The following is a 27,689-nucleotide window of genomic DNA, read 5'->3' as shown; positions in this document are numbered from 1 at the left end:
AAGTCATGACCATTAAACACATTTCCGCTGTCAGTCTGGGAATGGTGTCACAGAAAGTTATGGAGTGCCTGGCACTACTTACAAACCTTAGGCCTAGTGGGCAGTACACAGAGTACAGTACAAGAATGCCATGTGTTTCCATTGTGTGAATACCTGGCTAAAGCACAGTTTGTCCTGTACTTCCAGTGTTCACTTACTATTTTATTGCGGCCTGGAAAGTGAAGCACGATGGGAACACTGGGCATGGGGTGGGGGATCTACAGTACGTGAGAGATTTTTCCGCTGTGACTCCAAACACCACACACTGCAGACTTGTGTTGTTGACTAAAGCTGGCGTTAAGTCAAATATACACACTAGGTCCAAAAGTATGTGGACAGTGGGACATCACATCCATATGTGTATTTAAATATGCCATTCATAATCCCCTTTACTTTTCTGGATAAGCTTTACATTTTTAAAATGTGCACACTGGGGTTTTCCTTTACCACAGTAGCATTTGTGAGGTCAGGCAATGATGTTGGGCACACATGCATTCATTCACTCATTCATACCTAAGGGCAATTTAGTATAGTAAAATAATCAAATAGCATGTTTTTAGAAAGAGAGAGTGAGAACATGCACATGTTCACATCAGGGATCCAGCAGCTGTGAAGCAGCAGCACTACTTGTTGCAATACCATGCTTGAACATGCTCACAAAAGTCCCCTATATTTACAAATGAAATGACTGAAATATAAATTGCTGTTGCAAACTAAAGGTGTATCATGTAATCACAACGTGAGTGATATGTCAAGCCAAGGTGTTGATGTTATCATTCAGTGATGAATGAAAAACTAAATACATTTGTGCCTTAATAATACCAGCTAAGGATATGCAAATTCCAAGTCAGAATCAGCTTTATTGGCCATGCATCCCCTGAGCATACAAGGAATTTGTTTCCGTGCACAATTATCATACAGGGCTGAAACCGGACAGACTAATACAACATATTTTCAACTAACACAACTAAATGACTAAGCAAAGAGACACTACACATTGACCCGAGACGATCCCTGGAGGCATGCTGGAGACCTCTTTGTTGCTCTGGACTTACACTCACACACCTGTAACACCGGAAACTACTGAGACTTAAACATATATACAATATACAATATACATTCTAATAAATTGTATGGTTTGCAGTGTTGTAGAGCTGCTGATCTGCATGTATTGCACCTTGGGTACTTTAATAGGGCTAGAGTAGCATAGAGTTTCTTCAGCAAGCGTGGTCTCACAGATGACCCCAGGTTCTAAAGTAGGAAGTTGCTGTGCTCAGGATCAACACTTCAGATGTAATAATACTATAATAATATTTAATAATATTTTATGGCAGTCCATAATGTCATTTAATGGCAGTGTTTCACATCAGAGTGGAAACACAACTGATGTTATTTTATGTACTTTTTTATTTATTTATTTTACATTTATAACTATTTTGAACAGAGCCCAAGATCTGCCCATATATAAATGATACATAAAACATTTTTTTATTGAAATTATAATAATAGTCAAAATATTATACTTAATAACAATGAGGGCTGTATGCCAGAAAAGTAAAACTATGATCAAAACAATAGTAGTGAGATGACAAGGAATTTAAAAAGGTCTGACAAAGTTAAATTAATGTCTAACCAAAGTTGTATTGTCTTTCTAGTGGCACCATGTATTTTATCTGTGGTACATTCCAAGAAGGCAATGTCCAATAAGTCGGACATCCAAGTTAATATAACTGGAGCAGATAGATCTAACCAAACAATATCCTTTTATGATTGACAGACATTGACAGTGACAAATCAGCCAACAGAAGAAATAACAGTGGGTCCTTTTGGATCTGAGTTCGGGTCTTTAGATGATCTAATGTACCTTGACAAAAAGGATTAGACTTTCTTTTCATTTTATATAATAGGCAGGGAGTGCCACCACTGATTTTCTTGCATCAATGACGAAAATACAGCACCGAGCAACAAATCTACACCATCAAGCGCATCACAAATATTAAAAATACAAGCATTTATTGAGTTTCAGGGTGTAGGTTTTCTTTCAGGATGAAATTTCACTCAACATCCTAAGTGTAACGAATAACATTAGACACAGCTAATAAACGAGATGATTTTATACCTTTATACCATATATATATATATATATATATATATATATATATATATATATATATATATATATATATATAGGTATAAAATCATATGTTTGTATATATAAGTAAAGTGGCTTTTTACTTGCCACATTACAGCACAGTAAAATCCTTTTTTTTTTACATATTCTTTCTTTGCATTAAAAAAAAGAAGCATAGGGTCAAAATGCAAGGTGAGCCATGATACACTGCACAGTACAGTGTCTTTATAATTCTTGATTATTATGAAAAGAAAATCTATACGGAAAAAAGAACCAAGCTCCGCTTCTTTATGTAATAACACTCAGAGTGGAAAAAAACATGGTTATTCGCTTAACACGCAGAAAAAACAGACAACTTGTTGCAGCATGCCTTTAAATCTGAAAATGCCCCATCTCACTTACATTACAAAAGGCCTTTTCACTAGAACGCGCCCTATTGGACAACAGAGCTGTCAATCAATTCCAGACAGCCCGGTTTTCCTCCACTGGAAGGAAACTCGCAGCACGATCATTGGTCGAATCCGCTGATGACGCACGCGTATACCTCGTCGCGATTGGACCGGGGGGGGGCGCTGCAGGGTTCCACGGCCGGCCCGTTGAAATCACGGGCCTCGCAGCGCACTCCCGCCTGCAGCCGGATGACGCAGGGGTCACGTGTTGTTTGTGCCGCGGTCCGTGGAGATGTGTGTACGGAGGGAGCGCGGGGCGGGTTGGCAGCGCCGCTAGAATCTCGAAACGGGTAATGTGGTCATGTTGCAGTGGCTTGGCTTGGATCCTTGTTTCGTTGGCTGCGTGTTCTTGAGGCGGCTCACAGGAGCGCACCATCGCGAATAATAAACTGCTCCGCTGCCCGGAGGAGAACACGACCGACCGACACCCCCCTCCTCTGCTTCTCTTCTGTACTTCCCTCCCTCTCTTCCTCTACCTCCCCAAACAAGAATGGGGTCTCAGAGCGCAGCGCCAAGGCGAAGATAAACTCGACCTCGCGTTCACGAAAGAAAAATGGCAAATCTTGCGAATTATCCAGACGCCAACGCCGCCGTGCTGATACTGGAAGCGCAGCAGAGGACCGCCGCAGCCAAAGCTCCAAACGGCGACCGCTCTTCCGGGGATCCCCCTTCTTCCCCGCGGAACGGCGGCGCTCGCTGCTATCAACACCAGCAGCAGCAGCTGCAGGCTGCGCCGCTAAACGCACATCAGCCGCCGCAAGACCACCACCACCATCATCACCATCATCACCACCACCACCATGCTGATCACGAAAACTATCAGCAGTCTCCGGCGCGAAAAAGCCTCTTGTCGTCTTTTAAACCAGCACATGAGGATTCTGCTGCTACGAGCCACACACAGGCTACCTCTACTCCCACTGCCATGTCTTTTAACCCCGCCGCTGCCGCTGCTGCCGCCGCCTCCGCCGCTGCTGCTGCTGCTGCTCCAGACGGACTGGACGACATTGTTAAGTGCGGTTACCTGAGAAAGCAGAAACACGGCCATAAGAGGTTTTTCGTCTTACGCGCGGCGAGTCGTTCAGCACCGAGCCGCCTGGAGTATTATGATAGCGAGAAGAAGTTTCGGAGCAGCCTTCGATCCGCTGCCGCTTCATCAACCGGCGCAGCTGCTTCTTCATCTTCATCTTCATCCAGCGCTTCTCCTCCCAAACGCGTGATTTATCTCTACCAGTGTTTCACTGTAAACAAAAGGGCGGATTCCAAGAACAAGCACCTCATAGCTCTTTATACCAAGGACGAATACTTCGCGATCGTGGCCGAGAATGAGCAAGAGCAAGAAGACTGGTATTTGGCTCTCAGCGAACTGATGAGTGAAGGCAAAAAAGGCCACGCGGAGGCCGACGAGCTCGACGACGCCTACGGTACGGTAACTCCAGGCACCGTCTTCAAAGAGGTTTGGCAGGTAAACGTGAAACCGAAGGGCCTTGGGCATACTAAGAATCTTACGGGTGTGTACAGACTGTGTCTCTCTCCTAAAAGCATTCACCTAGTCAAACTAAACTCTGAGACCCCGTGCGTAAACCTGCAGCTGATGAACATCAGACGATGTGGCCACTCTGAAAGCTTTTTCTTCATAGAGGTCGGGCGCTCCTCTTCGATTGGTCCGGGTGAGTTATGGATGCAGGTGGACGATTCTGTAGTGGCTCAGAGCATGCACGAAACCATTTTAGATACCATGAAAGCTCTAAAAGCCTACGCCGAGTTTAGGCCGAGGAGTAAAAGCCAGTCGTCAGGCTCCAACCCTATGGCTTTCATGACCACACGTCGCCACCTGGGAAACCTCCCACCCAGCCAGACTGGACTTCAGAGAAGGTCTCGGGCCGAGTCTGTGGTCGGCACACCACCTAGCAGTAAGAGCAGCGGTGCAAGCGGATACAGGTTTCGCACCTCCAGTGAAGGTGAAGGCACCATGAACCGTCCATTTCGGTCAGTCACTGGCAGTCTGATCCACCTCAATACAGCCCGTGCCACTTTGGGTAGACAGGAGAGCAGTGGTGGAACTGGGAGCCGATATGTACGAGCCCCGCCAGGAGCCACCTACCATGCACGGTCTGCCTCACTTCCTGTGTCTCACTTCCCTTCCACCACTAGTCCTGTCAGTATGTCGAGTAGCAGCGGTCATGGTTCTGTCACCGATACCAATACACGGCCTTCCAGCGCTTCCATCTGTGGTTCTCCCAGTGATGGGGGCTTCAACTCCTCGGAAGAATATGGTTCCAGCCCTGGAGACTTCCGCTACTTTAGAGTACGCAGCAACACACCTGACTCACTGAGCAACACCCCACCCATCCGGGAAGAGCACTGCCTCAGTGACTACATGGCTATGGGATGGAGCCGAGATATGTTCAGTGGGAGTGCTGGGGAGGCGTCTCGTGATGAAACTGCTGATGAAGATTCACGGTCGTTCAGGAGGCGCACTCCTTCATTTTCCAGACAGGTCGGAGCTAGCAGTGCAGGCGGAGTAACTGTTTACCAGAAGATGACTCAGACTAACTTCTCGCTGGACGAGGCTGTATCTGAGGGAAACTTCCTGGGCAGCAATGGCCAGCTTGCTTCTATCTCTTCATCTCTTCGTTCTGATTACAGCTCCAGTTCCGAACACAGCCAGGACCACCTGCCTGCCCTGCGGGCCGCTGACTCGTTTAAAGATGATGGATACATGCCAATGATGGCTGGTGTGGTGCCTACTTCACGAGACACCGATTACATGCCTATGCAACCCAGTCCTCTTGTTTGTGCCTCTCCACAAGTCCATAATGAGGCATCAGCTTCTTCTCAGCACACGGACTCACAAGGCTACATGATGATGCTCCCGGGTGGAAACGGGGATGCAGAATCCCCAATGCCAGCCAGCCCTCACATTAGTGGCCGAGGCCTTAGTCACAGAGGTAATGAGCGTCCTGAAAACGGTGAATACATGGATATGTCTCATAACAGGCCCATGGCAAGCAGACGAAAATTCTCTAACGACAGTTACTACACACTGAACGCTCCTGAGACACCTAAATCCTACAGCTCGTATTTTTCCCTGCCACGATCGTACAAAACCCCAGCGAAACATCGAAAGAGCATGATGAGTACGTTCCCATGAGTTCACCTGCCAAACCTGTCTACATCTCTCCGAGTACAACACCTGAGCATAATGGCTGTAGCGATATAGATTGCCACTCTGCACGTTCAAACCCCCTCCCTTTTATCCAACGAAGTTTCCATAGGTCTTTAAAGGCAAGTGAGGCGGTGGAATGTCCCTCCAGTCCTGGAGAGTACATTAACATTGAGTTTGACAACCAGACCACATATTCACTCACTACAGAAGACACTCTCACCAGCCAAAGCACCCACCGGCAGGACCGGCACTCTCCCCTTCCTCAGGACTACATGAGTGTAGAAGTGGACGGCCTTCCACCTAAAAGCCAGTCTTCACGCTCTTCACTGGTGGCTCCTTGGAACCCTCCTACTTACATACGTTCTAGTGGTGGTGGAATCACTTTGGGACAACCAGATAACTACACAGAGATGAGCTGCATTCAGGGTGAGGAGCATAAAAGCCCCACAACCATGCTGCAACATCTTAGTGTTTGTGAGCAGAGGTATCCAAGTTCTAGCACACCTGTTGAGCCGAAGGTCATCCGAGCGGACCCACAGGGCAGGCGGAGACACAGCTCTGAGACTTTCAACACATCTACAGAAGTGACAGGAGCAAAAGGTTTAGACAACACTGCCTCAGTGCCTAGTACTGTTTCTCAGGTGGGGGATAACAAGTGGCAGGGCTCATCATCCTTCGACAGCACATGGATGTGTGTGGAGAACAAAGCAGCAGGTGATGCAGAAGAAGCACCAGGACTCTCCTCAGACCGAGCTGAAGCAAGTGCCTCGTTTGTAAGAAGCAGAAGGACTGTGGAACACCAAAATGGCCTCAACTACATTGCTTTGGATCTGAGAGAGGACCAAGGGACTGAAAATGCCAGCGCTGAACCCCAAATGCCGGCTCATGGCGTGCTTCTCCCAGAAAACGGGGAATACGCCAGCATAGATTTCACTAAATCTGAGCGGATCAGTGCAGCCTCTAAAGGTGAGCATGTGACTTTTTGTTGATCTTTTCTGTGACTATAAACTGATATTTATTATTTTATTCATCAGGTGTTTGTTTATGCCGCATTTTTCTACCTGTTGCATGTTTTCGAAACCACAATGCATTGAATGTTTGGTTCTTGTATTTAATATTGACTAACTATTGCGGTAAGAGCATCCGTCACTTAACCTCATTTTCAAACTGCTCGCTTGGAGATGTGTATGTTTATGTGCGTCTAGAGACCATGTTTGTGTTACTTATGCTGACCTCTTTCCACTTGCTAGACATGACACAGCAGGGGCTGGTTCTGTAGCTGTATGGATCTCTTCTCAAGCTCCAGATATTTGTTGCATTAAGATAAATCGATGTAGGGTTTGTTATTGCAATCAGTATTACATTAAAAGCGTTATTTCTAAATGAATGTGACCGCGAACGCTAATGTCCTCTGTAGTATTGTTCATCGTTCTTATTTCCTTCTAGCTCACATCTCGATCTTCCTGGGTCGCTTGGTGCTTGGCAGAAAATTGTGTGTGTGTGTGTGTGTGTGTGTGTGTGTGGTGAGTGAGTGAGTGAAAATGAGGCGAGTGTGAGTCAGTGTTCTCAGCAAGCTCTGGCTGACTCATTTGTTTATCATATAGTAGAGGTAAAGATGAGAGAATGAGCAAAAGAGGAAAAGACAAGGAGAGGCACCACCTGTATGAGTGTGACTGTGGAAGGGTGTGTATGTGTAGGTCTTGTATTGCTTAATGTTTTAACCGAATCATTAACTGTCAATAAGCACATAACCCTTGAACTCGCAATGATCTGCTAAAGTCCAGCTGTTCCCCCAGCCTCCCCTGACTCACCCCCTCACAGTGTGTGTGTGTTTGTGTGTTTGTAGTGCATGCATGTGCATGTTTTGCTGACTAGTCCGCTACTTTCTTTGATGTCTAATTGGCCCAGCGTGATGTGCATACGCTTCTACAGGAAACACACCATTGCTGAGAAATGTTACAGTTATGCTTCCTGTCATGCTCCACAGCTCCTTGTGGCACATTATAGTATACACTTTGTAAAATGGGCACATATTAAACCGATCGCGTTACCGGACATGCCCTGACCACGTGTCGGATTCCGCTCTTTTTGTGTTTCTGTGAGTTCTGAGTTTGGCCTCTGCTGCGGTGTTTTTTGGCAATGGCAGTGCGACAACCATTTGGGTTTTGGGAGCTATGCCCTCTTTGTGGCGTTGGAATGTAAATTAGCAAGCGCATAACTACACAGGAATGTGCCCCAATCACCACATCATACTTTTCACTGCTTGGCCTTCTGTAATGGCTTTTCAAACTTTCAGAGGTAAACAGAACAGGTCAAAGTGTTCACACTGGAGTGGAGAGATGAAGAAAAGGATAGAAACAAGCTATTTTTGTCTATGACCATCTAGCCAAGATAAATTTATCAAGCTACTTTTGGTTTTTGACAGCGAGCTTATGTGCCCGTTTGGGGGGGTTACACAAGGCATCAAAACAGTACGCTAAGAGGGCAAGGGACACAAATCATTAATCAGGGAGATCAAGGAAGAATGTGTATTGAAAGTGCTATTAAATGTGTCATTTGGCATATATAGTCCTATTTGTTTCAAGATATGAGCCTTATTAAACAAATGCACTAATGTGACTTATACATTACATTGACAAAGTTGATATCAGTCAATAAAGTCTGATCGTGCCAATCTTGGGAATGCCCAGAACTGCTAGGTTAGTGAGCTGTGATGCAATAGCAGCCTGTGTTTAACTTGGCAAGGGCCAGGACAGGTTGGGCTTCTGTTTTGGCAATACCTGGTTGATACAAGCCAAGTAAACCCAAGCACTTCTGGTAATTTAGGCAAGTTGCTGCAGATTTGCTAAAGCTTAATATCTGTGCAGAACATCTCACACTTGTTTACTGATTCAGTGATTTGTAAGCTGACAAAATGTACCTTTCATGTACATGACTTACTCACTCCTTCAGCTTCGGACACCGATTCACTCACCAAGTTACAGTTTGTGTGATGTCAGCACTTTTAGGCTGGAAACATGAAAGTCTCATGTGACAAATGTTTCCTTAACTGCATTTCCAGCAAGACGTCCACCCACGCAGCCACGCTCCGGTTGGCTGACCAATAGATGTGGAGCGTTGCGATTCCTTGTGGGTGTTTTTATTAACTTATTATTCTGTGTTTAATTCCAAAAGTATGCTAACCTGGGATTTATGGATGCATGAAGTGTTCCTACATTCCTATAGATACGGTTGAGGAGCATAGCAGGGTCTAGAATGGGTTGTAGACTTTTGTTGTTTGTCATTGCACAAGTTTAATGGTAGCCTTAGATACACAGTGGAACTTTGACCTACTCCCTTTTAAATGCATGCACACCCCTCCTTAAAGAAACCTTGACCCCATGTTTGTGTGTGATGATTAGTGAATCAGTGACAGTTTAGGTCTGCTCATTATGCGCACCCACGAACATGCGTTCCACACATCACAAATCCTTCATTAAAGTGTGATACAGTCAGCTTGTACTAAAGTGCACACTTCTGAACTACGAGGTGAACTAGGTCGTTTTTGTGTATGCGCGTTAGGCATATTTGCTGTCGTGTGTGTTTATACTCTGTGGCACTGTTTTGCACTTGTAAGGCCCCAAATTAGGTTTCAAAAGTGGCAGGAACACCTTGGTCCAGAACACTGCGTGCTGTGCTTGTGGGTTTTATGCATATGCATAAATACGTTCACTTTCAGAAGTTTAAACTGAAACCTATTCTCTTCATTTATGTATTCTAAGTATCTCTGTGTAATATTTAGTATAATCGTTTGTGTTTAGCAAATCTTTTTATACACCCTTTTTTTCACCCTTTTAAGACGGCAGGGCATTCGAAATATAGTTAAGTGTCAGATGCACACACACTTCATGCTTTGTTGCTGTGACAGAGAATGTGATGCAGGTAGTGTATGATGAGGATCAAGTTATATGTTACCTGATTTAGCCATATACATTACATCTACATTAAATTACATGGGTCTTAATGTGATCGAACCTGATAGAATCTTCCAGTGTAAAAGAATATACTCAATCATATGATCATATTCCCTCTGATCTCTTTCCACAGCATCTGTAGCACACGTGCGATGATCACGGACAAGGAAGTGAGAAATAAAAAAAACATACATTTGATCGATTTTAAATATTTAATTCAAAAACAAAGTATACTTTAATAAAAAAAAAAGCTTATAGTGTAGGATGATTGTTTCTTTTAAATTATGAACTCACAAATAAAACCTTCAGTTTTTGACACGAGCTTTTCATATGTTCTCATAAGGCATTTACCATGATGCATTCCTTATGAAGATGATATAAAGGTAAATGTAATAACCCTTCCAATAAAATGGTAGCAAAAAATTAATCCTGCCATAGTATGTATAGATAGATAGATAGATCGATCGATCTTTATTGTCATTGCATAGTACAACAGCTTAAAGAACAGCTTGACTGAAAAAGCAGACATAATAGAGTACCGTCTTTGGTCACGGTTTGCATGGTCTAGATTCTAGAGCCTGTCACAGGAACTCTGGGTGAGAAGCATACAACAGAAATATGTCTTAGCAACTTCCTTTTTCTTTCATTTTGAGCAAGCTTTAAATATGTAATCATTCATTTCACAGAAGAAGGAAATGTGTTAGTGATTTTTTGTATTTGTATTTTTTATTTTTATTGTAATCAAAATGTTGGTGCAGCCGTACCAATATAGTGATTCTGCCGTTGGTTTCATTGGCTAAAAAGATTTTAGGTTTAGATTGATCATGTCTTAAATTTGCTTTTATTTATTCATTCATTCATTCATCAAGAAAAAATGTTCTACTAGAATGTAGCTCTCAAATTTGTGTGCAGTTAAAGCTGTAAACCAGTTGGCTGATTGCATGATGGTTGTGGTGCAGCAGAATCTATCACTGGTAAAAAAAAAAATATATATATAAAAAAGGGCCGTCTTTAGAACCAAATTCATGTAAATGTCATTAAACACGCTTCCAGTAGGAAAGCAGCATACCAGTAAGTAGTACAAATTTGCAAGTGGCCATGTAGCATTAATTCCACCATAAGTGTTCACCTGTGACACGATGTAGGAGAACATTTGTGTGCTCAGTCATTTCAGGTCCTCTAGGAATGTCAGATTCTTTCGAGTAAGTGTGTTAAATCCTGACAGCTTTGCCTGCTTTGACACTACAAAGTCCAGACTGAGCAGCTGCCTGCTGTTTGTCCCTCCACTGCAATGACTTACTGTCATTATATGTACAAGGATTTGTGCTTCATGTACAAATCTTTAATTCAAAACAAGTATTCAGATTAAAAAATGAATAATCCACCGCACTGTTTAATCTGTATCGCCTAAAAAATCAAACCGCAGAATATGATCTAAGAGCTCATGAATTAATACTCTAGAGTAAATAAAACTATTATCTATAAGCGTCCATAATGGCCACCAGGGAAATACATGAGGAACAGGATTGAAGCCCTCGATATCACAGTTAATTGAATTAGAAACGTACAATTTGGTAATTATTAGAGTGTGATTGTTATTAAATGTGTGGTTCCATTCAAAGCTTATCTAAGATATTAAATATCAGATTTATACTCCAGTGAGATTATGAATACTGGAAACTGAGCTCCATTAGGGAAGCAGGGAAGTGCTAAAGGGAAGGTGGTGAATCGCTATGAGTTCTTTGTGTTGCACTAAAGCATCATGCTGGCTCTCTTGACCATGTGAGATCTTGGTTACATGAGATTTAGACAGCTACACAAGTCATCCCTGCTGTAGGATTCAAAGGGATGAATTTGGACACCTGCGCATTTTTGTGTACATGTGCATACCACCCTTTGAGGTTTATTTTAAAAGATTTTAATCAGGTCTTTCTGACCTTTGTCTTAGGACACAGACAGACAGACAGAGAGAGAGAGAGAGAGAGAGAGAGAGGACATTACTAGTGAGGACAGGGGTAGCCCCTAGTACCTTTGGTTAAAAAAGTACACCTAAAATAGGTTTGTCTATGTGGAAGGAGTGTGTTCATTATTCCACTTATAGAAGCAGGCTATTGTGGATATTGCGCTATGAGATACTCATCAAGTTTATGGCAGCTATTCAGTGAGACACACTGGAAGCCAGAGTCAGCATGTGCGAGGTGACGTAGGATTTCATACTCGTCCAAATCATTCAGTTTTAAAATGGCTTAAGAGGATGTGGGATTCGGTTTTGGTTACTTTGCTGCACTGGTTGCATCATAGAAGCAACAAAGTGAATGACTGGGACCACAGAGATCTCTAGTGTTTCCACCCATTAGCTATGGACTCGTATTACACTTCAAAGTTTAGGAATTCTTGCTTTTATTGTGCACGTTAAAATTTTAGTTTTATTTTAATGCCAAATGAAAGACCGGTACCAGTGGCAGCCATCACAGTTGGACATCCCTACACAGTTGGTCCTCCTGGATCATGGCTTCTAGTGTACATGTGTATGGAACTGCCTCTAAGTTGTAGGCACTAGTTGTTCTAGTACTGATATGCTGTCTATTTATATGACTGCTCAAATTTAATATAGTGATATGTTTAGAAGTGTCCGTGACAGCATTATAGTGTGTTGATTTATTATTATTATTATTTTGCAGTATATTGCATAACCATTTCTGGCACCTCCATCTTTCCTGTTATAGCATGCTGGCACCGAAGCGCATCCTCAATAACGTTGTGTTACTGGCATAAATGCCAAAACACTCAGTATAGGTCTAGTGCACTGGGCCATACCTGTCATGTTAGATGCTCCTTGCATAACCTTTGGTCATGTTGTTTTCCTGATTTTTGGCATGTGCTGGGGCCATGTGCCAGGAGGAACTCCGGGACCTGTGGTGCAACAGTGAAGCCGGCCGTCACTCATACAGTGCTCTAGCAGCTTTTCTTCTGCTCCAGGGGACTGAGCGCTCTGGGGGGAAAAAATCACTGGCATTGTGTTTTTGTTGCCTTTGTTTGGTCAGACAAAACCTTTTATCAAAAGCATCGATTGTTCATACTGGGGTCAAGCCAGGCTAGTACATGACCCCACTGACTAGCTGGAAAAAAAGAGAGAGAGGTAGCATGGAGTGAAATTAGATCAAATGAGATCATCAATTCTGCTTTATTATATTAAAAAAAAAGGTCTGTGGCTTTTTCTATACTACAGTAGACTTACATTTCCAAACCTTTAATGCTTTTATGTAAGCCTGCTGCTGAGAGTTGAATGATTTTTACTTTACTGATATGCCTAACTGCCTTTCCAGTGGAGCGACTCATGAAATACATCACATTGCTCACTTTGTCACAAACGCCATCATGATGTGTATTTCCCCCCCCCCACATATATATATATATATTTTTGAGCATGATAAAATATTGGTAAGAACATTATGAATGAACGCTAATTAATGCCACCTGCACATATCATGCTGCTCATCACACCTTTTGCTGCTTCATCTACAAGTGATGTATGCCGATTCAGGGACATGTCTGGTCTGTTGAATGAATCACACCTGTGAACCTATCGGTTTTAATGAATGGCTCAGCCGGGCCTTCTGAATCTGCGCTTGTTTGGCTTTAACGTTCATGGTATTGGTTTAAGAATATTTAATATTTCATAATGATTGAATGGGTTTGGCTTTTTATTTTACGTACATTTTTATGGCTTTTCTTGGTGGCTCTGTGTGCTGATCTCTGACAGCGATGTTTCTTTCAAGTCGACTCTCAGGCGAACATCATAACCGACTTTGTTATACGAGCTGCTAGGCAATGCAGTTACGCTTCCAGTGTAATTTAATCAAAATGCTTCTGTAGAAAGCTTTTTTCAACATCTGATCTGTTCATTAACGTGAATGGTGAGGCATGCATTTGACGCTCATCTCTCTCTCTCTCTCTCTCTCTCTCTCTCTCTCTCTCTCTCTCTCTCTCTGTATGTGTATTTGGCATGAGCGGCTGCTGAACTGTATGTAGTCAAATGTTTTAGGGAAGAGATTGGTAATAAGAATGAAATGGAATAAATCTAAAATCGCTATATTCTGACTATCAAGACTAAAACAACATCAAGTGGATCACACAAAGCACTGTGATGGAAGGTAATGAGAATTATAAATGTTTTGTAACTATTAAGCTTTATTGATCGATGAGAAATATAAAACATACAGCCAGTGGTCACTAATAGGAACACCTGAACCCTTTTTCTTTCACGTAACTGTCCATTTAACTATTCATGCATCTGCAAAAAAAAGCTTTAGTTGATGTGTTATGTAACATCAGTATTGAGGAGAATGTGAATTTAGTGACACTGTGGCGTAGTTGTTTGTTCCATTGTTGAGTGGATGATTAGTCTATTTTCTATGATTCATTTATTCCATTGCCGCTTATTATTATATATTATGCTGAGTTTAAGCATGTGTGTGTGTGTGTGTGTGTGTGTGTGTGTGTGTGTGTGTGTGTGTGTGTGTGTGTGTGTGTAAAAGAAATGTTTCGTATCGCTGAAATTATTTTCTGACCAATAATTTTATGCCACTCACAAGGAGGTATTTTAAGTGACTTATTTTTTTGATAATTTTTGACAATCAACAATTTGATAATTGTTGATTGATCACTTATACATTTATAATACAATGTCTGTGTGCTGTAGTTTATCAATGTCTCCAGAAACAAGTGTTTTCTAAAAAATCTTTCATAAATAAAATTGCATTCTCGATGTGATTAGTAATTAAAATGACAAATCAACATCAGAACGATTCTGTTTAAAGTAAAGAAGAAGAAGAAGCGGAGAACCTGTAATGCTTTATATCCACGCTCTTTTCTTGCGCTAATCCCTGCTCTCTTTTGTCTTTTTACTTTTTTTTTTTTTATTTAGAGTAACGTGTCTGCTTGCTTTGGAGAACTGAGGAGCCATCGAGAGCCACCTCTGGCCCATCACACACCCTGCAGGAAGGACCCCAGGGACCTCCACCTCGTTTTCCTCGTCATGTCCTTGCTTTAAATTGCGCCTCTTTAAGAGCGCATTATCTTCTGGGCTGGTGTTGTTTGAAATCTGCGCTTTAATATTTTTGAACGCTTTTTTTTTTTTTATGTTTTATTTTATTTGTGCATTAAAGTTATTATTTTTGTTGTTCACTGACATGCAGAGATCTCAGTACCTTTACTTAGCCGTCTCATCTACACAGGAACGCAGCATTTACAGATTAAGATGCAGTTGTTTTAATTTAGATTTCAGGTACACTTCTTATGAGTTTTATCATCTGTTTTTTTTTTTTCTTTTTCATTTCCTTTGCTGGACAGACTTACTGTATGCACAGATCAGAATTTTTCAGGGGTTCAACCTGTGAGAGACATTTACACTTTCGCTTAAATCTTTACTGCAGCTGTATGTTTACAAGTGTTATTCCTGCAATTTGCTTGCTTTTTTCCTTGAAAAGAATTTGTCCTCCAGGTACTCTTGCGGTCGTCACGCACTCTGCCGTGTTGTTGAGCTGCGTCGTACCCTACTCTGGGCCCCAGGTGCGACGTGCTGCACATTCTTCATGTGTGACAGAGACCAACTGTACTCCCGCAAATCCTTCACTCCCCCTTTTCTCTCCTCCTTGGTAGGGAGCACACTGCCTCTTCTCCTCATTACCAAATATGCAGGATTGACAGAAGGGGAGGAGCTGGCTGGAAGAAAAGAGGAAACGTCTATTCTGGGACTAAACAAAATGCCAGATGAGATCTGCTCCAGTCTCAGAGCACTCACAGGGCCAGCACAGGGTCACGAGCAGCGTTACTATAACCGACACGAAGGAGACGAGGGTTTATCGTAGATCCTCATAGAGGGTCACAATAATTATGATAATAACCAGGCAGCGTGACGTTAAAATGAAATTGTCCCAGCGTTAGGATGCAGAGTTCTAATCGGTACACTGTTCTCATGAACGCACTCAAAAGCAACGCACACCAAGACAGCGAGAGAATAGGAACCATAAACCTTCTGAGAAAAGAGCTTTTTTTTTGATTAGTCAGCAGTTTTTCATTTTTGCCAACTTCTCAGTATTGTACACATGCTTTGAGTTAGTACCTCAGTAAAACATCGTGGCGCAGGTTCAATGATCAATCTCTTGCCTTACAATTGTAATTTATTGTAGTCTGTCAACCTTTTTTTTTTTTTGAAAGAAAATTATAAAGAGTGATAAAAAACAGCATATGGTACTTTATCTCCGGCTTCAAATTGAGGCGTTTTTGGCTTAAAGGGAAGAAATCACGCTTCTTGTGTTTATTTCCGTATGTTTGATATAAACAAACCAAAATGTGAAGCATTTCACTTGATGCTTGTGCTGAACAAAAAAAACCCACATTATTTTCATGGTATGTTGTACAATGGTTGGTACTTAAAGTAAAAAAAAAAATATGTGAATGTAACCTATTAAAACTCAAGTCCATGATTATTTCAGTCCCTTCTGGTTAAGGGATGTTTCCTCTCGTCCCCCCATTTTGTATCAGATCCATGTCTTAGAAAGCACAGGCCATAGCGATGGACTGACCTTTAAAGAAAACGGGGCATGTTTCAACTCAGTGTTGTCTTTTTATTTTTTTTTTTTTTTAAGATTAAAAAAATAAGTGGAATTGAAATGTGGCATGAAACACTGCTCTTGATTTCTTCAGTCCTGTTTTTAGGTACAATACAGAGACATTCATGACTGAAAAAGCTACTTTGGCACTCTATATATATATATATATATATATATATATATATATATATATATATATATATATATATATATATATATATATATAAAATACAAAACACTGCCTCCAAGCAAACAACATCAAGTTCATTAAAAAAAAGATCTGGCAAAAGCTGCTGTTTATATTTCTTTGTTTGTTTAAATGGTTTTACTGGTACTGTTTTTGCAATTGTATTGTTTTCTGAGAGATTACAATTAAAATGCAACGTGTTTTAAATGATGATATGCACAGATGCACAGTGATATTCAGCATTAATATGCAAGTTTAATTCAGTTTTCTTTTCCTTATTAACATCTAGTGTAAAGACTTGATCTTGGAATTCTTTCAAATTGGAAATTTTTCAGATTCTCAAAGATTGGGGAAGTCGTGCTCCCAGACAAATCCCCCCCCCTCCCCCCAAGCCCTCTTAGTGTCGAGGTATTTTTGCAGTTTTGTAAAATGTATTTTGTTACAGTTGTATTTTATTTTGCTGCTGCTAATTAAAAAAAAAAGGGAAAATTGGGCGATTGTGATCTCGTTGATTAAAGTGATTACCATAGTGATTACAGTGATGATGACACACTGTCATGGGATCTGCTTTTGGTTAATGAAATTTGAATGCTTTTGCTGGCAGAGTTGCGTTCAGATCCCGAGGTTTAATCCTCTTGCGTTTGTTTTACTCTTTTTCGCTTTTTTCCCCATGTTTTTTGCTCATGGAGTCTGAAAGGGAAAAACAAGAGGATGGAAAAAAAATATATATTAACAACCATTCATGGCTGTTTCTGCTGTACATAGTGTTGTTTTATTTCATGTTGACATTTTTCTCCCCCCAGTCTTTTTTCCTCTGGCTGGAAAAGGAGAATGGTCGCAGATTTTGGAGCATTACATAGTGTTTATATTTATCAAACTTTTTGCTTTGAATAGAGCTATTGCAATAAAATGTGGTAATGTAACATGTGGCTCTGCAGACTTTATTTTGGGTTCGTGTGTGTGTGTGTGTGTGTGTGTTGGCTGGGGTGGGAGTGGGGGTGGTGGTTGGTAGGGCATGTTTGGTCAAATTTAAACTGAAACCTAATTGAAAAATACAAATCTTTCATTCTGAACATTCTGAACGTTGTCTTATTTTATTTCTCGTAGAGGTCATATAAATTGATTTAAGAAAGAAAAACATGTACATATGTGTCTATCTCTATGTGTGCATGCATATGTATGTGTGTATGTGTGTATATATATATATATATTTATAGATAGATAGATAGATAGATAGATAGATAGATAGATATAGATATGTTGCTGCACTCAGTGTACTTTACTGTAGATAATGATGAATTATGAGGCGGATGTGACTGATGGAAAGCAGCAGTTATCTCTTTGAAAAGGCAGAAAAAATGCCACAAGAGATTTACAAATTTCAATTTAAGAAGGTCCCTACAATAATTGTGGCACCATCTATTGTGTGTGTGTGTGTGTGTGTGTGTGTGTGTGTGTGTGTGCGCGTGCCGCTAAACCCCGAGGCCAAGGTCCATTTTAGGAGTAAATAACCTACGCAAGAGAGTGAAGTCCACTAGCAGAGCAACCAATCAGCGGATTTTCTCTGCTTGACCTGTAGCTCAGAGACATTTGAAGTTGTTCAGTAACACAGAACATGAATTAACAGGTTTCAGCAGCCAAAAAAGGTCGAGAGGCCATAATTAAAAACACCTGTGGAAGAAAATGGTACAAAAACAATCATTTGGTGAAGTAGGTTCTGTTTTTGTAGGCTTTACCACTTAATCGAATTGGTTTGCTGATTTGCTTCGCTCAACTTTTTAGTAAATACATTCAATAAGAGCACTGCTGATTTCTTCAGCCTGGTTGGTTAGAGAATACCTAAATAATTTGTAGTAACTAAAGCACTGACAATAGTGCTGGCTTGGCTGCTGGGCAAACATATACTTGTTGATGTAGTAAAGTTTTCTGTGTCGTATTCAGTATCCAGTGTCGGCCCTTTCAAAACAGTATTTTTTTTTCTAGTGCAGGACAGAGGACTTTGCACTTTTCTGTTTTGCTAAAACATGACAAACCTTTTTTTTTTTCGTCAAGAGGGAAAAACAGGCTGGTGAGGGAACAAATGTTCGAGTTGCTATTTCGTAAGTGATGACACAGTGATTAACTTATCATTGTGTATTAATTGTAGCTAAGTATTTATGACATAAACAAATAGGTACAAAATTGTGATTGTTGTCATATTACAGCAGCATAGGATTAATAAAACACTTCAAAATGTGCAGTTATTTTAACAGAATGAGTTTTCTTTAGAGTTGATTTACTAAAAGTAACTAAAGAAGTGTTTTCCTTAGAAAGAATGTGTGTGAAAATTATTTTCATGAAAATTAAGAACTTGGGTGGTAATGATGATGTCGATAAACTTTTAATTTGAGGTCAGCCCTTCTTAGAAACTCAGTGCATGTTTGTCATGGCTGTGTGTGTGTGTGTGTGTGTGTGTGTGTGTGTGTGTGTGCACGCCTTAAACAAGATGCCTTATAAGAGCAATAATTATTTCCATAACGTACTGCACTGAGCTCATCATCTAATTGACTTGGTGTCAGGAAGTGTGATCTCTCAATCCTCACCTGTGTGTGTGAAATTAAATCTCTCCTGGTTCTTCCCAAAACAGGTGTCAAATGTGGTTTTGAGCTAAAGGTAGATTCTGTATAGCCTGATGTGGGTGGAAATACTCATTACATAACATTTCCAAACTTTTATACTGAGTGTAATAGCAATAGCCATCTTCTTGACAGTGACATTTGTTCAATTAAAAACCTTCTCTTGAACTTTTTTTCTCACCATGACAGAAATGAAGTGATCGAAGAACAAGCCAACCCAAAATATCCTCTATCCTCATTCTATAATTATATCCTAATTAAAGCCATGTTAGAGTATGGTGTGACCTGTTGAGCATCACTGCCGGATTGCAGCCTCTCATCATATTACAATGGGAGCTCCTCTGATCTGCGTCACCAGATAACGAATGGAGTGAACCGCAACTTGTTGACAGAACTTCTGCGTCAGTAAAAGGCAAGCTGTCCACTTTTGGCAATAGGGAAAGAGCATGTATTTGCGCACCAGCCCCCCATGTGGGCCTTAAGATCAGTGGTAGCATGTGATAGCTGCCTTTCATTTCGTATGTGGCTTCAAGATAATTAGTTCGCCTCCTCTCGAGGAATGTAGTATTTCTCGTAGTGGACTTGAGTTTCAAAACAGTCTGAACGGGCATATGCCTGTAGGCTGTGCTCTCTTAAGGAACTTGTTACGGAGAAGGTTATAAATTAATATCCTCCTGTAGGGCCCAATTCCTGGAAACACAGCTGTCAAATGAAGAGGTCAAGGTGGAAAAAACCTAGACACACCATTCCATCTTCATTATCTTGATGCCCAAACATGCTTGACCTAAAGCTAGAGTTTAATCAGGAGCGTCTCAGTCAGCAGTGTCACTGATGGGTGTTGAGTGGCTTGGTGTAACATGTGGATGATTATGGTAAGTTGCTGTCTTACCGCTTTTAACTATGACTAATAATGCAGATTTAGTGACAAATAGCAGTGAAAAAAAGTTAAAATTTGTTTGTCCTTCAACCCCAAACATGTCTTGAATGTATAGTAATCTTTATTTACATAACTTTTTCTATGTCCAATTCCCAATGTACCTGATAAACCTCTCCGGCTTTCCCTACAACTGTCCCTGTCACTCAAGTAATAGAGACGCGATCGCTGCCTGTGAATAGTCAAACACGGCAACTACTATGACGCTTGTCCCACAACTGCAGAGGCTGCCAGGTTGGCAAAACAAGATCATGTAAGAAACCCAAGGCATTCATCTTGCTCCAAATGCAAATCTGAATTTAAACTGAAACTTCATCATGTTTTACTTGGCAACTTCTGTACCCTGAGTAACAACGTTTGTAAAGTTAGTTACACTGATGTAAGATTTTGTTTTTTACTATTTGTTGGAATGACTAATTTCTCATGTACTTTCCACAATGAGAAAAACAGGCCTTCTACATGTTATATTTATCAGTGCTTGATATAACTAGAATCTAAAACGAATCATGTGAGAATCTTTCAAAGAGTTGTGTAAGAATGCGTCTTGTGCAGGGTCAGGATCATTTTCTTCTGGGCCGCTGCGAGCTTCATTATAGTCACTGTGTGTAAACTGGTAACATGGTTTCAACAGAGGTTACTGGATCTCCGGCTTCATTTGGTTCTTTCAATAAGTCCTGAGGTTGACTAAACTTGCACTAATTTAAAATTATTCTCTAATGGAAACTTAGTGGTTAAAACACTGGAATTCTAATTGAAAATCCCAGCACCACCCTTAACCCTTAACTGAAAGAGTATAATCTATATAATTGTGAGTCACTCTGAATAAGGGCGTAAATCCCGTACACCCTCAGCAAAGCTCATTCTTTAGCATTTGGTTGTGCGGATGAAGACCATTAATACCCCGCCATTTCCACTTAACACAGGTCTAACACAGGTTAACCACAAGTTCAGTCAGAACCGTTAGGAGTACAGGACCAGGATTAAAAATAATGAAAATATATATGAATCAAGTATTGTTTGAGTGGTTTAGCAGCCAAAGATCATGAGCAACTGAATAAGTGTTCAAGAGGGCATGAAAAAGAATAAATTCTACATGTGTGTTTACTTTCTGTTTCAACAGCTACTAATCCTCTACATTTTATTGCAGACTGTTATGTCTTTTCAGGTGTAAACTAGCTCTCAGGCCTGCTGTAACCTGTCAACTGGTATACACTCAGATAGGTAAACGAAAACAAAAAAAGTGTTAAAACCACAAACAGTTTAGCATTCGCAGAGCCCTAAGGACAAATTCAAAGTTAAAGGTCAAGCATGATAGTTATAAACTTCAGCTGTTATATAAATACGTTACTCCCTCTACTGGCTGTTGAATGCAAATGCTTTTTAGTGAACATTACACAGTACATTTTAAAAATAAGAACGAAAACCTGGAATGAAAATGCAAAACTTTTAACGTACAGTTACAATACATAAACATTTTATTGGCAATGCCCTTTGCATACTTCAGATAAAAATGTAAAAAACAATACTGCATAACCTGGTCGACATAATTTTGTTGAATATGCTGACACCAATATCTGTGAACATAGATTTTCTTTATTTCAGTCTTATTTATTTCCAAATAACAAAAAGAAAATACACATTCTTGCACCTCATGATGAGTTCAATTTAACAGAAAAATCAATGGCTCTTGAATGCTATTTTGTTACGTAATGTATACCACATTGTAGTATAAGCAGATAAGAAATACTAATATTCTGATCGTAGTAATTTAACGAAATGATAAAAGATCAGTACTGACCACAGGAAACGCAAAAGGAAGATAAAGACACATCCAGGGTGTAATCCTGCTTGGCACCTAGTGGTCCCTAAGATGGGTCTTAGATTCATTGCGAATTAATTGCAATTACTTTCATAAAATAGTTGCAGGTGCTGAGCGAATGAACGATCATTGATATGTGATACGATACCTTTTTAGTGTGTGTGAAGGGGTGATTCTAAAAATCCACTCTTATTCAGTAGTTTGTAAATGCACTGGATGAGGAGGAAATTAAACTGTGATAAAATACACGGCTAATTCAAGTTTAGGTGTAAATATATATCTTTATATCCTTATTTATATAAAATACTGTCTCATTAAAAGCAGATTTACTTTGTACAAATATTGCATAAGCATAAAAGCTAGATAAACTGTGAACGAGTGATTGTTGGTGTGAGTGAATGAATGAATAAACACGTGCCAAAGATTTTGAAAAAAATAAAAAATCATTACTATATAAAGTACCGCTTAAGGTTTTAGACTAAAAAGGTGTTTTACACAATATACACATTTTATTACGTACAAAACAAACACAAAAAATAGTCTGTAGTTATTGATTCTTGGATACAGCAGTGTTAGTACCACCAAGAAGTGGGAGAAAAAGGAGTGATGAAAAAAAAAATGAAAGCATTAAAAAAAATAATAAAGCAGTCTCACTAATGTAACTATTCAGTGCATTTTTCTCATTGATGTTCAAAGTGCCGATTTGGTAACATAGAGAGAATTTCAGTACTTTGCAAAGGACTTCTCTCAAACAATGTGTTACTTGCATACCACCAACAATTCTATGAGAAAAAAATCTTTTAAACAAAACAAAAAAAAGGAGGGGAAAAAATGCACTTTTGTTGATAATTTATCCATCATGGCACCATGGTTGATTTTTCTGTCTCCGTATGAGGTACTTCTTTAAAACAAAAAACAAAAAAAACCCAAAAAAAGATAAAGACTTGTAATGTTTTCAGTTTTTGTTTTTGCTGTGTTGCACAGTAGCACCATAGAGTTGAACTTTGAAGATGATACACCACTAGAATTCCACTTGTTCTCGAAGTAACTGTTGCAGTCGCTGTGGTGATCGCCCCTGATAAAGGGGTCGTGCTAGAGTCAGCATTGCTATGTTACGTCCTCTTCATACACACAATGCAGCGGCTCACACGTGTCTGGAGATTTCCTGCTTTCAGAGTCTCAGACTGTGGCTTCCTGAGAGGAGAAACAAGCGAGGAGTCAAATGTGATCTCCAATTTCTCAAGATTGAGACAGCATGATAAGAAAACCTTGAGAAAAAAACAGACTCAAAGGGAAAGCAGTAATCATCTGGGTGACCTAATGTAATTATAAATAATTAAAACATACAGGTGTAAATGAGTAAATACAGTACTGAGGGTGTTGGAAAGATGTTCAGAATGTGTATATCATCCAGAAAAGAAAACTGTACATGGAAATCCACCTCTTTTTAAAAGGCCCCAAGGCCCACTAGCAGTAATGCTTTTAGAGCTTGTGAAACAAACCAAGAAAAACTTAATCATGATTTATTTTATCTAAGAAGAAGACAGCATTGAGATATTTTATTTCTTTCAGGTGTAGTTTGCTGTCAGTTGAAGAGTAAAGGTAAAAAAGCGATTTGTGAAATTGACAAAAAAAAAAGTTACAGCCCATAAATTTGTCATTAATTCTACAGTTGTGGAGCTGTGATGTGTCTTTGATGAATTCAGAATCTAGTGCATTTGTTCCTAATGAAATTAATTGAAATGTATTTAAAATATATATTTTTTTAATCATAATACACAGTTAGAACATACAAACATGTTTTATTGGTTTACAATTATACTATACTACTATTACTATTATACTATAATACTATTTTATGAGTTCCGTAGCTCCTAGTTTTATAACCACAAATGACTGTAAAAGATTGTAGAAAGGACATTACTTATACTCTTACATTCCAGTGCTCATGTTAGTTCTCACTCTCCAGTGTTCTGTATTGTTTAAATATTTATAATCACACTCTTGATGTCACCCAAATGAGGATGGGTTCCCCTTTTGAGTCTGTTTCCTCTCAAGGTTTCTTCCTCATAACATCTAAGGGATTTTTTCCTTGCCACAGTCACCATGGCTGCTCATCAGGGGTAAATACACACTATTCACCTTGACTCTTAAATTTTGTAAAGCTGCTTTGAGACAATGTCTGTTGTGAAAAGCGCTATAGAAATAAACTTGACTTGACAAACAGACAGAAGTTTACCTGAACATTTCAGACTGTTCGATGGTGGCAAGCCAGAAGCTATAGGAGTTGCCGTAGTAGTTGCAGGTTCCGCGCCCATGGCACTCAATGAAGGGAGATGAACGAAACTCCTCTAGACAGGAACCAGGCGAAGCCAGAGCCTGACCAGAGCCCTCTGCACCTGCACTAGTGTGCTGTCATAAAACAAGAACAAATATTCAGTTTGTGCTAAACTGCACATGCAGTACTCTTTCCGCAGTATTCAAAAATGCTGTAAAGTGAGCCAGTCAATCTCTTCGTTCGTCGCTGCCATGCAAACATGTCAGAATCAACAGCTTATGATTTAGAGCTGAATATAATTACCATCATGAAGGAATAGCCAATCCACAGCGGATCCCAGTTCCGTGGACATGAAGGCAGTTGAATGGTCTGGCTGTGCACTGCTATCACCATGGCTGGGGCTTCACATACAGCACATCTGCACACACCATGAAACACTATATATTTATTCAAAGGGAGCTTCAGAAATTTAGAAAAAATATAAGAAAGTCAAGGAAAATCCTATTTTGTGAAAAAAAAAAAAAAAAAAACTCTTCATGCATCATGCCTCTTTTTAAGTAACGGAGTTCATTCTGTATCTGTATGTTTCTCATACATAATAATGTTGATGATGTCCTACACAATTTCTTAAAATATTTTTTTATATTTATGTTTACATTTAATGTCTGACTCTGGTGATGAGGTAGGGTTTGACCTATCTGACTCTGACTTTATGATGAGGTAGGGTTTGATGTATCTGACTCTGACTTTATGATGAGGTAGGGTTTGATGTATGTGACTCTGACTTTATGATGAGGTAGGGTTTGATGTATGTGACTCTGACTTTATGATGAGGTAGGGTTTGATGTATGTGACTCTGACTTTATGATGAGGTAGGGTTTGATGTATGTGACTCTGACTTTATGATGAGGTAGGGTTTGACCTATCTGACTCTGACTTTATGATGAGGTAGGGTTTGATGTATGTGACTCTGACTTTATGATGAGGTAGGGTTTGACCTATCTGACTCTGACTTTATGATGAGGTAGGGTTTGACCTATCTGACTCTGACTTTATGATGAGGTAGGGTTTGATGTATCTGACTCTGACTTTATGATGAGGTAGGGTTTGATGTATCTGACTCTGACTTTATGATGAGGTAGGGTTTGATGTATGTGACTGACTTTATGATGAGGTAGGGTTTGATGTATCTGATTTTGGAGATGTGGTAGGGTTTGACCTATCTGACTCTGACTGTATGATGAGGTAGTGTTTGATGTATCTGACTCTGACCTGCTAATGAAGGGTTTAATGCTTTCTCCCTGGATAGGAGCCATGCTCATGGGCATGGGTTCAGGAGTAGACAACCAATAGGAGTAGTCATTCCGGGAAGCAAAGTTACACACGTTGTTGATGTTACAGAACATGAAAGGCATTGTGCTGAAACGACGTAAGCAACTTCCAGCCGTACCTGCACAGAAAAAAGTAAGTTAATTTCCGAGCTGTACAGATTTGTGCATCTAAGTGAGTAGGAGATGAGTGATTTTCCACTGCTCTTACCCAGGTCCTGGCCGTGTGCCCTCTCATTTCCCTGCACGTAAAGCAGAGAATAGCCTTCGTAGATAAGATTGGTTCCTAATGGGCATGTAGGTACATCTGTAGTCTGACTATGTCGTGTAACCAGGAAGCCATGAGCCACTGCTGACAGACCTACAGGACCTTGAAGTCCTGGAAGTCCTTCTGGACCAGGAGGGCCAGGTAAACCTCGCTGACCTGAAACATAAGAAAGTGCTATAATTCCTTGCGACAGAGTTTTAGGTTGATGCTATCGGCAACCTAGTGAACCACTGTTGATGTATTAAATGATAGAGAGTTCAAAACACTTTTGTACATTGCTTTGGATAAGGCTGATAAGTGACGTAAATATAAATATAGATGTATATTTAAAAAAAGGTTTATGATTTGACAATTTATGTATGTAAACAGTTATAGATTTGTGGATCTTTTTTTAGCACAATACATCAAAAGTGTAGCCTATTTTAGCAGAGTGAGAAATGATGTACACATTATGCAAATTTTGCAGGCAAATAGTTACAGTTTGGCAGCATTCTTTACATTACAATTCACATTAAATGTGCAGTGACTTAAACTAATTAAAACTGTTTCTTCCTTAGAACCTTGTGACTGAATCAGCAGTTTATGAACTGTGGTGTATGATTTAAGAAAGCAAAATTAAGTCACTAAGACCTTGGAAAGGCTTGGAAGAGTTAAAAGCACTTACCCGGCTGCCCGGACGGTCCTAGATCTCCTTTTCTTCCAGGTGGACCAATAAATCCTGGAGGTCCTTCAAGACCTGGGTCGCCAGGACTACCAGACGGACCTACAAAATATGCGTTATCAATCTCACATTTTACCAGTTTTAAATGTTGTGCTTATGATGCACAAATGAAGATCAATACAAACTGTTAATAAAAAAATAGAAATGTTAGCTCTATTACACAGTGATTGCAAAATAAATATCCATCCACTGCCATCTGTCTCAAAACCAATGGGTTCAGTGATGTTTTACAAATTTTTGCTGTTTTTTTTATTATTACAGTTTTATCCATGCTGATGTTTGAAACTCCTACCTGGAAGTCCATTCTGTCCTGCCTCTCCTGGTAGGCCTCGGGATCCTGGAGGGCCTGGAGGACCAGGAGGCCCCTGCGCACCCTTTACCACAATTGGACTTGGCGCTTGACCTGGCTCACCAGGAGGACCTTAAAGAAACCATGAGTAGCATTTAGATTAAAGACAATTCGTAAAAAAACAAAACAAAGGACATACATTCATGAAGAACATAAAATACTCTCACCTGGAGAACCAGGGTCACCAGGATCACCACGCTGTCCAGGGCCACCAGAATTTCCAGTTTGGCCTTTATGTCCTGAAGTGAGCAGACTTATTGGATTATTGAACTTTACAAATACATCAGAATAAAAGCATTATGAGCATTGTAAACTGGAAGTATTCTGGGTTGGAGAAATGTTTTATTTCGACCTACCTGGTAATCCTGTAACACCTGGAAGTCCGATGTCTCCTTTAGGTCCGACAATTCCAGGAGGTCCAGGAGGGCCCTTTCCCAGAATCACATTATTTATGTAATCTCAGTTTCAATTAGTATTATAAATCAACCGACTTTATCGTAATGTGATATAACTAAGATCTGAATGTGTTTTGTTTAAAAAATATATTTGAAAAGCATGAAAAATTATGACAGGGAGAAACAAAATCAAACAAAAAAGTAATAGTCAAATTGATACAGAGAGTACTGACAAGAAACACACTATTAAGCATATTCCAGGACTCCTTTGCTGATGTCCATGTGACTCACCATTAAACCCTGTAGTCCAGCATCTCCCTTTTGTCCAGGTAAACCATTTGATCCAGGATTTCCAGGGTAGCCTTTCTCACCCTTCACTCCTCCAGAACCTGGTAGTCCACGGGGCCCCTCTGGGCCAGGAGGACCTTTTTAAGATAACATGT

At 40.2% G+C, this 27,689-nt stretch overlaps 2 protein-coding genes and 1 long non-coding RNA gene across 4 annotated transcripts in view; 2 read left to right on the top strand and 1 right to left on the bottom strand.

Moving 5' to 3' along the window:
* The first annotated feature begins 2,305 nt into the window (after positions 1-2,305).
* LOC124387138 (insulin receptor substrate 2-B) lies at positions 2,306-17,462 on the top strand. The gene is given in 3 exon segments (XM_046851282.1): positions 2,306-5,752; positions 5,755-6,751; positions 14,666-17,462. Coding segments are annotated over 3 exon segments (3,582 nt in total). The 5' UTR covers positions 2,306-3,172; the 3' UTR covers positions 14,671-17,462.
* Positions 17,463-19,631: 2,169 nt separating this feature from the next.
* On the top strand, positions 19,632-22,848 carry LOC124387187. Its single transcript, XR_006926112.1, has 2 exons — positions 19,632-20,026; positions 20,240-22,848. It is a non-coding gene; the product is annotated as an uncharacterized LOC124387187 (long non-coding RNA).
* The window catches only part of col4a5 (collagen, type IV, alpha 5 (Alport syndrome)), a 44,552-nt gene continuing 38,524 nt past the window's right edge, over positions 21,662-27,689 (bottom strand). For both annotated transcript variants that reach the window (XM_046851359.1, XM_046851360.1), the window contains 10 exons: positions 27,538-27,671; positions 27,208-27,280; positions 27,019-27,090; positions 26,795-26,923; positions 26,446-26,544; positions 25,725-25,937; positions 25,458-25,635; positions 24,489-24,603; positions 24,147-24,319; positions 21,662-23,101 (listed from right to left, as the gene is read on the bottom strand). In XM_046851359.1, coding sequence (XP_046707315.1) covers positions 23,020-23,101; positions 24,147-24,319; positions 24,489-24,603; positions 25,458-25,635; positions 25,725-25,937; positions 26,446-26,544; positions 26,795-26,923; positions 27,019-27,090; positions 27,208-27,280; positions 27,538-27,671 — 1,268 coding nt within the window. In that variant the 3' untranslated portion in view covers positions 21,662-23,019. The remainder of the gene's footprint in view (positions 23,102-24,146; positions 24,320-24,488; positions 24,604-25,457; positions 25,636-25,724; positions 25,938-26,445; positions 26,545-26,794; positions 26,924-27,018; positions 27,091-27,207; positions 27,281-27,537; positions 27,672-27,689) is intronic.

The sequence above is a fragment of the Silurus meridionalis genome, chromosome 6 (genome assembly GCF_014805685.1).
Source record: "Silurus meridionalis isolate SWU-2019-XX chromosome 6, ASM1480568v1, whole genome shotgun sequence".
Taxonomy (NCBI): Eukaryota; Metazoa; Chordata; class Actinopteri; order Siluriformes; family Siluridae; genus Silurus; species Silurus meridionalis.
Note: the sequence above shows the minus strand (reverse complement) of the source record. Positions and strands in the feature narration are given on the sequence as shown.